The sequence below is a fragment of the Mastomys coucha genome, unplaced genomic scaffold, assembly GCF_008632895.1.
Source record: "Mastomys coucha isolate ucsf_1 unplaced genomic scaffold, UCSF_Mcou_1 pScaffold7, whole genome shotgun sequence".
NCBI lineage: Eukaryota > Metazoa > Chordata > Mammalia > Rodentia > Muridae > Mastomys > Mastomys coucha.
The window spans coordinates 8,789,815-8,803,123 of record NW_022196913.1 but is presented as its reverse complement, the minus strand read 5'-3'; the positions used below and the strand labels follow the sequence as shown (position 1 = coordinate 8,803,123).

Below are 13,309 nucleotides of genomic sequence, written 5' to 3'. Positions count from 1 at the left end.
CCAACAAGGTCCAGAGGAGCTTTTTCAAAATTTCGTAGCTAGGTTACAGCAAGCTGCGAGCAGAATCCTTGGAGATTCTCACACGAACGGTCCGCTTATTACACAGTTGGCCTATGAAAATGCTAATGCAGCGTGCAGAGCAGCTATTCAGCCACACAAGGGTCAGATGGATTTATCTGGATATATTCGTCTTTGTGCAGATATTGGACCTTCCTATAATCAAGGTTTAGCTATGGCAGCTGCATTGCAGGGGACTACAGGCCACATGCTGACCTGCACAGGCCAGATGCAGGGCTAAAGGGAGACAAGAGGGATCTATGCTGGCACAAAGGCAGGAGAATAAAGGATGTTTCAACTGAATAGGCTGACTATATTTTATAGCTTGAGTAGACATCAGTTTATATTGTTTTATTAGGTTTTCATATATTTAAAGACACGTATATTACATTCACTCCCTAAGGATATGCAAACCTCTATGTTTAACCTCATTCTCCTTGAAGGGTAGGAAAGCCAAGATACAGGGCTGGTAATGTGCTTTAGTGTCACAGCACTTGCTGAGCAGTGAAGGTTCTGAGTTCAATCCTTATTACAGCTTACAAAAGGAGAAACAAATGGCTATGTTCCAGATCACACAACATGCCAGGAACCAGACTCCTGGTCACTCAGCTGAAGAACATGCAGAAGGAGAGTCAGGAGGAGATGAAAGCGCTGGCTAAGAAGTAACTCACTGATCTGCTGGCAACTGAAGGAGCATGATGTGAACTGCCATGAACTCCATCGCCTCCTTCCTCAAGCATCCTGTGATTTCACATCGTGGTCAAAGTCCTGAAGGATATCTACACTCCTCGTGAGGTGCTGGGCCAAGGTGCCTGTTAGGTCTGTGGAATCCTTCAGTCCTGACTGTAGGAGGAACCTGGTGCAAGCCACATGCTGACCTGCACAGGCCAGATGCAGGGCTAAAGGGAGACAAGAGGGATCTATGCTGAGAACACAGACTGCACTCAGGAACAAATAGTGAATTATTCGGTTCTACAGAGCTTGGGCACTCTGGGTGTGACTGTGTGAATGTGCACTTGCTGCAGTGCCTGTGGAGAGCGGAGTTGCCTCTCACCACTGTGCAGGCCACCAGGCTCGGCGGCAAGTGATCTCAAGACTGAGCCGTCTTGCCAGCTCTCCAATCACACACATTTTACACTTCCGTACCAGCCCATGGTGGCCTATGTTAGATGGCAATTTTGACCTGACTGGGTTACAATTCTTTCTAAAGAAAACAAACCTGCCAGGTATAGTGGGATGCACCTTTAATCCCAGCAAGTGGGAGGCAGATTTCTGTGAGTTTGAGGTGTCTACCTGCTTTATGGAGTGAGTTTCCAGACAGCCAGAGCCACATACAGAAAATCTATCTCAAAAAACAAACAAAACAGCCGGGTGTGGTGGTGCATGCCTTTAATCCCAGCACTTGGAAGGCAGAGGCAGGTGGATTTCTGAGTTTAAGGCCAGCCTGGTCTACAGAGTGAGTTCTAGGACAGCCAAGGCTACACAGAGAAACCCTGTCTCGAAAAAAACAAAAACAAAAAACCAAAAAAACAAAAAAAACCCCAAAAACCAAAAAAGAAGGAAAAGAAAAAAGAAAAAAAAACCCAATTAAAAAAAAATTCAGGGCTGGAGAGATGGCTCAGAGTTTAAAAGCACTGACTGCTCTTCAGAGGTTCTGAGTTCAAATCTCGGCAACCACATGGTGGTTCACAACTACCCACAATGGGATCCGATGCCCTCTTCTGGTATGTCTGAAGACAGCTACAGTGTACTCACATACATAAAATAAATAATTCTTAAAAAAAAAAAGTTCAGAAAAAAAGATAAATCAGAAGATGTAAGAAGCTTTTCTGGTTAGTATCGAGCAAAAGGAGACTGCTTCTCCCTAGGCTCACTCTTACGGGATACTTAGGGTTGTAATGGCACAGAAAAATTTCTTAATAGTCTGCTGCATTATCATGAATTAGGACATAGTGACAAAAATCTATTGACACATTTTTCTACTCTATGTGCAGAAATTAGCACTAAAAGGTCCCGGCATGCTGAGAATCCAAAGGCTGCCTGATCCCAAGGAGCCAGTCCCAATGCCTGCTCTAACTAGCAGCAGCTCTTCTGTATGACCTGCAATTGAGATCCGATCGGCTGGGACTCTTTGAAGCCCGATCCCACTGAACCCTAGGAGATGCCCTTGGCTCGAAGAATCAGTAATTGAATGGTTTCTTCTAAAGTCACGTATAAAAGGATCAGCTCTGCACAGCAATGGGGATGTAGTTCAATGCTAGGTCATGTCTATCTAGGCCCTGGGCTCGGTCTCCGGTATACACAGAGAGAAAAGCACTGAGGCTCTACTCTGAACCTAAATCTATAGAAAGCCCTCATGGATGAGATGGAAAATGCACATAGTGTTATGGCTTCCAGGGGCTGGAGAGATGTCTCAGCAGTTAGGAACACTGGCTACCCTTACAGAGGGCCAGAGTTCAGTTCCTAGCACCTCCAGTTCTAACAGATCTGAATCCTTCTTCTGGCCTCTGGGGCATCTGCACATATGTGTCAATCATTCATAAAAAACACATACACATAAGAATAGATAAATGAATCTGGGTGAAAAAAATCCACAAAAACTAACCAACCACAGTCACAGAATGGGGTCAGTTTTCATCACCATAGTCATGATGTCAGACAGTTGTGGTAGCCTACACCTTTAGTTCTGGCTTGATGCCAGCCAGGTCTACATAGGTTTTCTGAGCTCTTATTCAACAAAGAATAAGGGAGAGAGGGTTCAACAGTTAAGAGCATTGGCTGTTCTTCTAGAGGACCCAGGAATCCAATTCCCAGCAGCCACATGGTAATTTATTTTTGTTGTTGTTTTGTTTTGTTTTTTCAAGACAGGGTTTCTCTGCAGAGCCCTGGTTGTCCTGGAACTTGCTCTATTGACCAGGCTGGCCTTGAACTCAGAGAGATCTGACTGCCCCTGTCTCCTGAGTACTGGGACTAAAAGGTGTGTACCACCACTGCTTGGCTCCACATGGTAATTTACAACATTCTACAACTAGTTCAAAGTAACTCAACACCCTCCTCTGGCCTCCACGGGCACCAGGGATGAACACAATGCACTTATATATATGCAGACAAAACACCAATACACGTTTAAAAAAAAAATCTTCATCAAAAAAGCAAAACCAAAAATCACGATGTCTGTACCAATGGCTCCACCAGCTTTTACAAATGAAAAGAGACAATTTTTTTCAGGGGTAGGGACCGAATGTAGGGTTGTGTGCATATTAGGTATGTAGCCCATATCAATGCTTTGAACTAAAAAGTCTGTGAATTCTTTGTATTTCCTACCTGAGCGCTTTCTTTCATCTGTAGAGTTGATGTCGGCACCCAAGGACAACAGTGTTTGAACTGTGCTTGTCTGTCCTTCCTGAGTGTTGAAATAAATTCATTACCACTGTGATGAAGACAAAGCCACACCTCTAGAAACAACCTCTAGTGCGCACCAGAAACTCCCTGACACAGCCAACTGCAAATGTTGACTCTTCCTGTTTTAAGGAAGGTTTGTATTACCCATGATTCTAACATGAATCACTCAACAATGGTAACCTTCAGTTATCAGGCTGAATAAGATGACTAAATTTCCATCAAGGTCACCAGTATGGAACCTTGTGGTTTATATGGAAGTCACAGTTTCGAAATTTCCTGATCGATCATCTGAACTTTTTGTTAAAATCATTAAGGCAGAGGGCAGTTGAAAAGCTGAGGCTCTCAGAAGAGAGGTCCCTACCACAGCCAGTATCTTTTATGCACACTGTCTAGCCGGCCAGTGGAAGGCTAGAATCAAGGCTGCAGGTTCAACCTTTCCCCAGAGGAAAGAGCTTCTCTTCCCATGTCTGTGGATGGGACTCAGGCCATTCAGGTACCTGCCCCTTGAATTCAGGAGAAGTGTGTGATGGGGGTTGTTGGTCAGAAAATATGTAACTTTGCTTCTAAATAAAGGCATGTGACTTCTCAACGGTGTATAATAAGCAAGCCTCCTAAAATAGCTTTTTCTCTAGGGAAATATTTATGCACATCCTTAATGTTTTATACATTGGAGAGACCAGTAGATGCATTCCCTTTGTGCCAGTTAAAGAGATTTTAACTTCTGAATTCAATACAAAACCTACAAATTTTATATAATGAATCTTTGCTCATTTGTTAATTTTTAGCAAGTTATTTTACTTGTGTGTGTGTATGTGTGTGTGTGTGTGTGTGTGTGTGTGACAGAGAGAGAGAGAGAGAGAAAGAGAGAGAGAGAAAGGGAGGGAGGGAGGGAGGGAAGAAGAGAGAAAAAGAGAGAGAGAGAAAGAGAGAGAGAGAGAGGTGTGAATAATAATGTAGGTGCCTGTTGAGGCCAGATCTAAAATGTCTAAAGAAATAAAGGAATAAGCGAAACTACTTTATACCTCATATTTTCCAAGGAACAGCTTGGCAATGCAAATGTGGCTGAACTGAAATGTATTCATGAAGGGTGTGACACCACAGATTCCCTGGAGCTGGAGTTATAGACAGTTGTGATTTGCCTGGCGTGGGTGTAGGGAACTCTGCAAGAGCAGCAAGCGCATATGGCCATTGGACTATTTCTCCAACCCCTTACTAATTTTTAATTGAAAAGTTTCAGTGCGACTATACTAAAGTGGAATTTCACAATTTGCTCTCCGACACTTAGAGACAACCAAGAAGGCCTTCATCACCCTTCAACGCCTTTATGGTTTTAAATAAAACTATTCCTGGAAATAAGAGTGGGAAGGGTACATAAAGCCCAAGTATTAAATTGAAGAGTTCCCTCAAGAGGCAGAGGCAGGCAGGACCTCTGAGTTTGAGGCCAGTCTGGTCTACAGAGAGTGTTCCAGGACAGCCAGGGCTACACAGAGAAACCCTGTCTTGAAAACAAACAAACAAACAAAAAGTTCTCTCTCCACTTAAAAAAAAAAAAAGATTTATTTATTTAGTATATAGTATTTTACATCATGTATGCCAGCACACCAGAAGAGGACACCATGTTTTACTATATATTGTTATGAGCCACCATGTGGTTGCTGGGAGTTGAACTCAGGAGCTCTTAACCTCTGAGCCATCTCCCCACCCCTCTTTTTCCATTTTTTAAAAATAAAAAATATCAGGTTTCCATTTAAAGAGATCTAAGACTCAGCATCACAGACATCTCATGAATATAGAATACACATGGAGCCACAGATGCCAGGACTACAGAGCTCTCAGTCACTGGAGCAAAGTAAGCCTAAAGGAGTAGGGCTGAGATGAGAAGCAACTGACCTTCGCTGCATAGTGAAGCGCTGTGAGCTGGCTTGACTTTGCTCTCACATCTACATCAATGCCAAGACAGCACACCAGGAATCTTATGGCTTCATCCTGCCCAGTGACTGCTGCTCGGTGTAGAGCCTGGGCCCCCAGGCTATCAGCAGCTGAAGAGCAAGCCTAGTAGGTAGGAAAAAAGAGCAATGTCAAATTCAGAGAAATCTGGTCCCATGGTCCTGTAGATGTTTTGGGGGAAGCTTAGCTGTCTCTGGGTTCTTCTGGGTAGAGCACATAATTTCTGTCTGATTCTCAAAGGAGTTGAAGGGAAATGTGATCAAGTCAATGCTCTGGCTACAGCACTTTAAGCTCTGTCAGGATACTTTGTTGCTATTACTATTAAATGACACCATTTACTCAATCCTGAGTTTGCTAACTGCATTCTGTATGTTGGATTATTGGCTCCTCCCTGGATCATGTACAGGATCCCAAGCATGCTATGCTATGCTATGCTACGCAAGCACTTTACTTTGAGCCCCATGCCCAGCATCATTTAACCCTTGTAGGAGCCTTCTACAAAAAGCACATTTTGTCACTACTTTAGAGATGGGAACACTAATGCACAGGTGCCTATGGATGCCTCCACAGGCCAAAGGCCCTCCCACTAGGAAAACTCAGAGGAACCAGAATGTGAAGCCAACAGTTGAATAATGATGTATTGTTTATCTCCAGATCTAAAATTTCTAAAGAAGAAATAAAGCAATAATCAAAACCATTTTGTACCTCATGGTTTTCAAGGAGCAGCTTGGCTATGCTAACATGGCCACACTGAATTGCATCCATGAACGGCGTGACACCACAGTTGTCTCTACAGTCTGGTTCATAGTGACACCTATAGCCAAATCCAAAAATGACAGAGCTGTAGTCACCCCTTCAAACCCAAGACAGGTGACCTGATGGTCTGCGGGCAGACTGTGTGTCTCACCGATGATCTGTGATAGCCTCTGAACTGAGCTCCAGGCCTTGGGTGGGGACCTTCCTCTTCAACCTCTACCATGTCTGTGAGAACCTTCCTTTCATCAGCTTCTCAGCTTGGTGCTTCTGTAGTCACCCTAACTACGTCTTTCTCTTTCCTCTCCCAACCAATTACATAATGTAATTCTGAAGCCAGGGTATGTACAACATGTCTCCTCCTCTCCCTCTCTGCTTTCACACTTAGGCACAAGTCTGCCTCCAGAAGTTCTTCTTACCATCACCCTCACCTCATGTCCCCCACCCCTCCCCAATCAGAGTCATCCTGCTGTGCAGTCCAGCCTGGCCTGGAACTCAGCCTTTCTTGCCTTTGTCTCTGGAGGGCTGGAATTACAGATGTGGACCACTGCATGTGGCTTTTTTAATTCTAGGGTTCCATGGAATAATTTATCCACAGTCTTCCTCATTAGCCTATGAAGGCCACTGGAGTGGAGCTTTGTTTATCTCAGTACCCAGACCTAACTAACACACAAAGGTGCTTGCAAAGCGTTTCTTCAGTGAAGAGCATTTACAAACTTAGATTTGTGGCTCTAAGTGCTTGACACATGCTCTTAGAACCCAGGACTGAGTGCTGTTTGCTTTGACCAAGTTATCATTTTCATGTCTAACCTCACATCAGTATGTAGAGGTTGTAAAGCCTCCACTTTGGATCTGGCTCATCTTGTCTCTGCTTATTTGAACTCTTGGCTTCAATCTCCCACACAGACAAAACTATTCTGCTTGTTTGTTCCAAGGTAAAATTTTTATGCTTCCCCCAAACCTGCTCCTCTTCCAGTGTTCAATATCTCAGCAAGTAGCACAGATACCACACTGTAAAAGTCACCCTTGGTGTTCCCTTGCCCCTCCTTTATTTTCTAGGGTGTCAGGGATGGAACCCAAGGCGTTAAATATGCTAGGCAAGCATGCTACCACTGTACCACTGGGCTACTTCCCCAGGCCCTCTCAGATCCCTCTATCAAATTATTTAGCTTTTGCTATTGATTCGACTTCTAAAAGATACCCTCAATCCACCTCTTCTTTCTGCCTTAAGTCACTGTCCTATTGCTGTAAATAAAGCAATCAGTTTGGAGCTTGCTTACAGTTTCAGAGGCTTAATCCATTATCATCATGGTACAGAGCATAGTGGTATACAGGCACAGAGTTAGGTCCTGATTCATAGACAAAGAGAGCCTTGGCCTGGCAAGGGCTTTCAAAACCTGGAAACCCACCCCCCACTGACACACTTCCTCCAATGAGGCTACTGATCTTAATCCTTCTAATCCTTTCAAATAGTGCTACTCCCTGGGGACTAAGCATTCAAATACATGGGGCCATTCCCCCCTCCCCCCCATCCCACAGGGTTTCTCTGTATAGCCCTGGCTGTCCTGGAACTCACTCTGTAGACCAGGCTGGCCTCGAACATAGACATCAGCCTGCCTCTGCCTAAGAAAAACCCAACTTTCAACAAGGTTGGGCATGGTGATGCATACCTTTAATATCAGAACTGGGGAAGTAAAAGAGAGTGGATTTCTGTATGTTTGAGACCAGCCTGGTCTACATTTTGAGTTCCAGGCCAGCTAGGAGAGATCCTAGTGAGATCCTTTTCAAAACCAACTCACCAACCAACTCAACTCCTCAATGGTACCTCACAAGCTCGGAATAAGATGCAAACTTCACAATGGTCTACAGCGTCTGTATTCTCTTTACTGTTTAGACTTCAGCAGACTGAACTACTTCCAGTCTTTACGCAGAAAGCTCCCTTTGCCGTCCTTCATGTGCAACTGTTACTCTCAGGTGAACAGCTTTGATTTGGCTGGTGCTGATATACTGGGTCCTCCTACCACATGCTCCTATGGGGACACTAAATTCCTTGCAATCCTCATTGGTATGCAGGCCTTGTCCTTTGCGGGCTCTGAGCTCTCTACATAAAAGGAAGACTAGCTCCTTGTTATAACGAAGAAATACTTTCCGCCAACTTACCATTTTGTGCTTACCTCTCAAGAAGCACCTGGACTGCTTCAAAACAGCCGTGCATTGCTAGAGGAAAAGAATGGAGACAGTTGGAACATTTCAGTGCATAACTGAAACTTTGGCAGGGGAAGCAGCTCATTGTCTAAATCTCAGCCGAGTGTGCTCAAAACCCCGGGTTTATCCCATACAACAAATAAATCATTTAAAACAAGTACAATTCTTACTTCTCTTACTTACTTTGCTCATTATTTTAAAAGAAAAAAATATTTTTTTGTTGTTTTTATTTTATTTTATGTATGTAACTATCTTCCCTACACGTGTGCATGTGTACCAAATGTATGGGTTATACCTACAGAGGTCAGAAGAAGGTGATGGATCCCTTGAAACTTGGGATCTAGAGTTAGAGGTGGTTGACAGCCACCTTTTGAGTGTAGGGAACTGAACCTGGGTCCTCTGCAAGAGTGGTTAATGCTTTTAACTGTTGAGCCATCTCTTCAGCCACATCTACCCCGGTCTTCTCACAGGTATACTTCTAAAGCAGGTATAATTACTGTCCCAGAAAGAGAAAATTCAACTAAATAAATGGTAAAGAATGATGTTTCCACTTTACACACCCGGTATTTCATCTTTATGAGCACTTTCAGGGCAAACTTTTAATTTTAAACTTATCTTTACACTTTAGCACTGTGAGGTTCAAAGGGCAGCATGGTGTCTTACCAGAAAACTGCAAAACCACTTTAACTGTAATCTACTTAATAGGAACCTATGAAAACTCTCCAGAAAGCTACTCCTCCTAATGAAGATACCTACACTCAACAGGAAGGATGCTGACTGTCTGTCCTCTGTTTGTTTTGGTGAGTGACAGACAGGTCACTGATTGATTGGTTCCCCAAAGGAATTTTTTTGGGGGCAGGAGGTGATGGGAGAGCTGGCCAAGTAATTTATGAACTGTGTGGATTTTTTCCTACTCATTCAAAAAGTTTCAAAAAGAATTTCTTGATCCCTAAGGGTCAGCTGTGGCTGGAGATCTGCCACCGGCTGCTTGTAATCTAGACTGTATCATATCTCAGCCATTGGTCTAGAGAAAGTAAGAGCTCAGGGTCCTGAGTCAATGAACTGCCTCTTAGACTAAGAATTACTTCCCAAATTTCTCTCTTTGAGAGGTGGAGTATTAGGGGATATGAGACAAGGTCTCCTGACATTGCCCTGCTGCCTTAGCTTCCCAAGTGTAAAAATTACAGGCATGCACCATGCTGTCTGGCTTACTTCTTTTCCTTTCTCATTCTCCCTCTCCCTCCCCCTCTCATTCTCTCTCTCTCTCTCTCTCTCTCTCTCTCTCTCTCTCTGTCTCTCTCTCTCTCTCTCTCTCCAAGACAGGGTTTCTCTGTGTAGCCCTGGCTGTCCTGGAACTCACTCTGTAGACCAGGCTGGCCTCAAACTCAGAAATCTGCCTGCCTCTGCCTCCCAAGTGCTGGAATTAAAGGCATGCACCACTACTGCCTGGCTCTGGCTTATTTCTTAACTTTCTTGTTTTATTAGACTTGTCAGACTATTACCCACACTATTATTCCATTCTAATTTTGCTTTTCTCTAGGACTCTACAGCATGGTATCATTACCACTGTTAAAAGCTACCAAGGATATTTGCTCAAATACAGATCAAGTTCTTCACCCAGAGTCACAGACATTAGAAGGAACAACCCAGTGTATCATCTAACTGACCAGGAAGGATATGACAGACACACCGGAAAAGTGGACCAATATAAGGACAGATTAGCGGAAGGTTCCATCTCTTCAGAAATGTCTAGTTTGACAAGAGAGCACAAGACACTCTGATGCTCTGACTTCTGGGTTCCCAAATCCTCCATTCCCCAGCAGGTGGCTTGGATAAAGCCACTGCAGACTACGGAGCCTGCAGGGTGTACCTGCAGTGTGTAAAGGAGTTCTTCTAATGTTGCTCTCTGTTTTCCAAGCATCTGGGCAGACAGTGAGCAAGTACCGGAGAATCACGGGGTCGCCTTCTCTACTGGCAATGTGGAAACTGTTCCAGCCATCCTTGTTCTGCAGGAGTGGATTAGCACCGTGTTCTACAAGGTCCTGGATCACTTCAAGGTTCTTCCTTGTGCAAGCCATCATCAGAGGAGTCCTAAGGTCAATCAGGATGGAAAAGAGTTGAGGCACTTGGAAGAAGCCAAACCTTCATGGTAAGTATGTCTGTGGTGGAGATGGAAGACTTAGAGGAGTGGGGGTGGGGAGGGGGCGTGGCAGGAAAACACCTTAGACTGTCAGCCTCTGACTTCTCTGAGGACCTTGGAGAAATAACAAGGGGAAACTGATATATTTCCCAGCCCCTATGTTTTAACAGATTTGAAATAATTTGAAGGCAGGAGTTTCATTAAGTTATGAGCCTAAAGAAGTCCACAGGCTCTTAGGAATTAGACATGGAACTAAAAACGATGTCAATCTAGGAAGAAATGAAATTGCTTTGTGTAGTAGAGGAGTATCACCAACATTCGTGCTGGTGGCTCTGCAAGGCTAGGGGTGACAAAACTGCCTAAGAACTCAATTATGTGGTGAATGGTCAACTGAATTTCATCAACTGTACTTATCCACTGTGGCCATGCAAATTAAAATATGTCATTGTGAATAGGTAATTTGGCAAGATGTCTCCAGAAAAAATGCATCTTGGGCACACGAGTAGTACAATTCAACTGTTACACTTCACTTGATTACATTTCTATACTCTTTTTTTTGTTGTTGTTGTTTTGGTTTTTCGAGACAGGGTTTCTCTGTGTAGCTCTAGCTGTCCTGGAACTCACTCTGTATACCAGGCTGGCCTTGAACTCAGAAATCCGCCTGCCTCTGCCTCCCAAGTGCCAGGATTAAAGGCGTGCGCCACCACCGCCTGGCCTTCTATACTCTTTCAATGGGAAGCGATTGACCTAACTAGAGAACCAAACCCATAAGAAAGGAAGGCCAGGGAGAGGATTAGAAGCTGAGAAAAGTTATACATCTAACGAACACACTGAAAAAATACAAGAAAATCTGCAATTCTAAAGAGAGTGTCCATATAGCTTTTCTGGACCCTGGGTTGGGCACCTACCAGTCCGCCTTCTTCAAGGAGTCCACGACTGCACCTCGGCCCAGGAGGTAGCGTACACAGTCCCGGTGGCCCATAGAGGCAGCTTCGTGCAGAGGCCGCTTGTAGTCTCGGTTGGCAGCCTCGATGTCCATACTCCAAGTCTCCACTAGGTACGCTAGGATGTCCTGGCGCCCATGGCGTGCTGCACAGTGGAGAAGGGTATCTCCGGCTGGCCCTCGGCTGCCTAGGGCCATCTCTGGCCCTCGGCAACCACCAGCTACCTCCAGCTCCTCCTGCAAGGCGCGCAGCCGGCCCTCCTGCACCAGCCTGCAGAGGCGCCGCGGATCCCCAGGTGGAGCCATCGCCCTGGACCAGGGTGGACAAAACTAAGAAGACTCAGGTCCAGTCTTCTCAGATGCAGACTCGTGTTATGATAGGTTGGGAGAATCCGAGAGAAGGCAGGTGCTTCCGCTTCCTGCACGTGACCGTTTTCTCCCAGACTCTCCGCCCCCCCGCCCCACCCCCCCACCCCCCGGATTCTGTCCGCTAGCGTCCTTTTTTTATGCTTCTTGCCCTGGTTTGGGAGTCACAATCTCCAATGTAGAATGGTGTCTCCTCAGGCGACAACAGGCACACTCGTAGGTCATTCTGGTTACCGCGCTCTACACAGGCCGACTCGTCAGGGTGGGGCCTCAGGCTCCCGGGGCTAGGGGTAAGGGTGTGCACCTGACATCCTAGAGCTGTCCCTGCACCCGAGTGATCTGGGGACGGAAGACCTATCAGCATGGATGGTGCTGGGGTACCGCGAAGCCCTGCAGTGGGACTTCTGACCTTGCACCCCAGATGTGGTCTGCTCTCCACGTACAGCTTCTGGGGATGTTTGCTGGGTTGCTCCGCAGTTGGGGCTGGAGTGCGGCCAGCTTTCCGCAGCCGGGCGCACGCTGCCCACCACCCTGGAGCCCAGCCGGCACATCTCTGCTGTGAGGATGCTTGCGGGGCTGCACAGCCGCATCCTTCAGCTGACCAGGCTCACAACAGCAAGGGTTTCTGGGGCCTCTCAGAGCTGGAACCGTGTCCTTGTGCTCCGCCCGATCCTCACCCAATCCGCAGCCGACCCCAGCCCCCTCCCTGCCCGCTGCTGTCTCCCCAGCCCCCGCGGAAACCCAGGGAGCTCGAAGGAACTCTGGGAAAGTTTCCTTCGCCTCCTTCGCGGTGGCAGAAGCACAGACGGGGCGTGGCCCAAGACACTGAGCCACGCCCCCTCCTGCTTCGCGTACGGATTGGCTCTAGAATCCGTCTGTTCGCGTGACCCTTCCAGTTCACCGTGTTTCGATTGGTTCACGTGTCCGCCCGTCGTCTCCGGTGGAGGGTGCGTCTTGGCAGCGAAGAGGCGGAGCTCGCGGAGGAAGTCTGCAGTCGTCTCTGCTCGCTGTCTGGGCCGAAGGAGGTGCTTGCTGGTCGGGGAAAAGCTGGATGTCCAGCGGCTTCGGCCGGGTGGTGTCGGCGCCGGGGTCCTGGGCCGGGCCGCCATAGTGCGTGAGACCGTGGACTTGTCGTGGGGTGCGAGCCGGGACAACTTCATATTGCGGGGTCCCCGCGTAGGGGTCTTGGCCTCGGGGGTGGAGCCCTAGCTGAGAGTGGGCGTCGGAGCTGGCCGCGCCCACGGTGGTCAGGAGTGGGCCTGCAGGAGGAGGCCGGAAGCTCTCTGCAGACCCGCATCCCTTCGCCGCTCCCTGAGGCTCCGGAAGGGGCAGCACCTGAGAAGACGTAGCCTCTGCTGCTGGCAAGCCTGGCTGGTCTCCACTGTAATGTTTTTGACCTTGGGCTAGTCATTGTATGCTGCTCCGGACGTTTGTGTTTGCCTTGGTCGTCGCCCAGCCCCTCACCTGAACAGGTGATGGTGATTAAGGGGACGCGA

The 13,309-nt window shown here is 46.7% G+C and overlaps 2 protein-coding genes across 14 annotated transcripts in view; one reads left to right on the top strand and one right to left on the bottom strand.

Annotated features, from left to right (window-relative positions):
* The window catches only part of Ankrd16 (ankyrin repeat domain 16), a 63,066-nt gene extending 51,188 nt beyond the window's left edge, over window positions 1-11,878 (bottom strand). Inside the window, exons 1-7 of one of the 4 annotated variants that reach the window (XR_004115049.1) lie at window positions 11,413-11,878; window positions 10,235-10,455; window positions 8,334-8,376; window positions 6,112-6,220; window positions 5,350-5,511; window positions 3,382-3,460; window positions 729-956 (exon numbers count right to left, since the gene is read on the bottom strand). Coding sequence is in view for 3 of the 4 variants with exons in the window: in XM_031358580.1 (XP_031214440.1) it covers window positions 790-956; window positions 3,382-3,460; window positions 5,350-5,511; window positions 6,112-6,220; window positions 8,334-8,376; window positions 10,235-10,455; window positions 11,413-11,753 (1,122 nt within the window). In the remaining variant the exon portion in view is untranslated. Of the gene's footprint in view, window positions 1-387; window positions 957-3,381; window positions 3,461-5,349; window positions 5,512-6,111; window positions 6,221-8,333; window positions 8,377-10,234; window positions 10,456-11,412 lie in introns of those variants that run through there. The other 3 variants (XM_031358580.1, XM_031358582.1, XM_031358581.1) reach the window with 3 other exon arrangements.
* Window positions 11,879-12,769: 891 nt separating this feature from the next.
* The window catches only part of Fbh1 (F-box DNA helicase 1), a 39,536-nt gene continuing 38,996 nt past the window's right edge, over window positions 12,770-13,309 (top strand). The window contains exon 1 of one of the 10 annotated variants that reach the window (XM_031358187.1): window positions 12,770-12,923. Coding sequence is in view for 1 of the 10 variants with exons in the window: in XM_031358185.1 (XP_031214045.1) it covers window position 12,923 (1 nt within the window). In the remaining 9 variants the exon portion in view is untranslated. Of the gene's footprint in view, window positions 13,286-13,309 lie in introns of all 10 variants that reach the window. The other 9 variants (XM_031358188.1, XM_031358186.1, XM_031358193.1 and 6 more) reach the window with 9 other exon arrangements.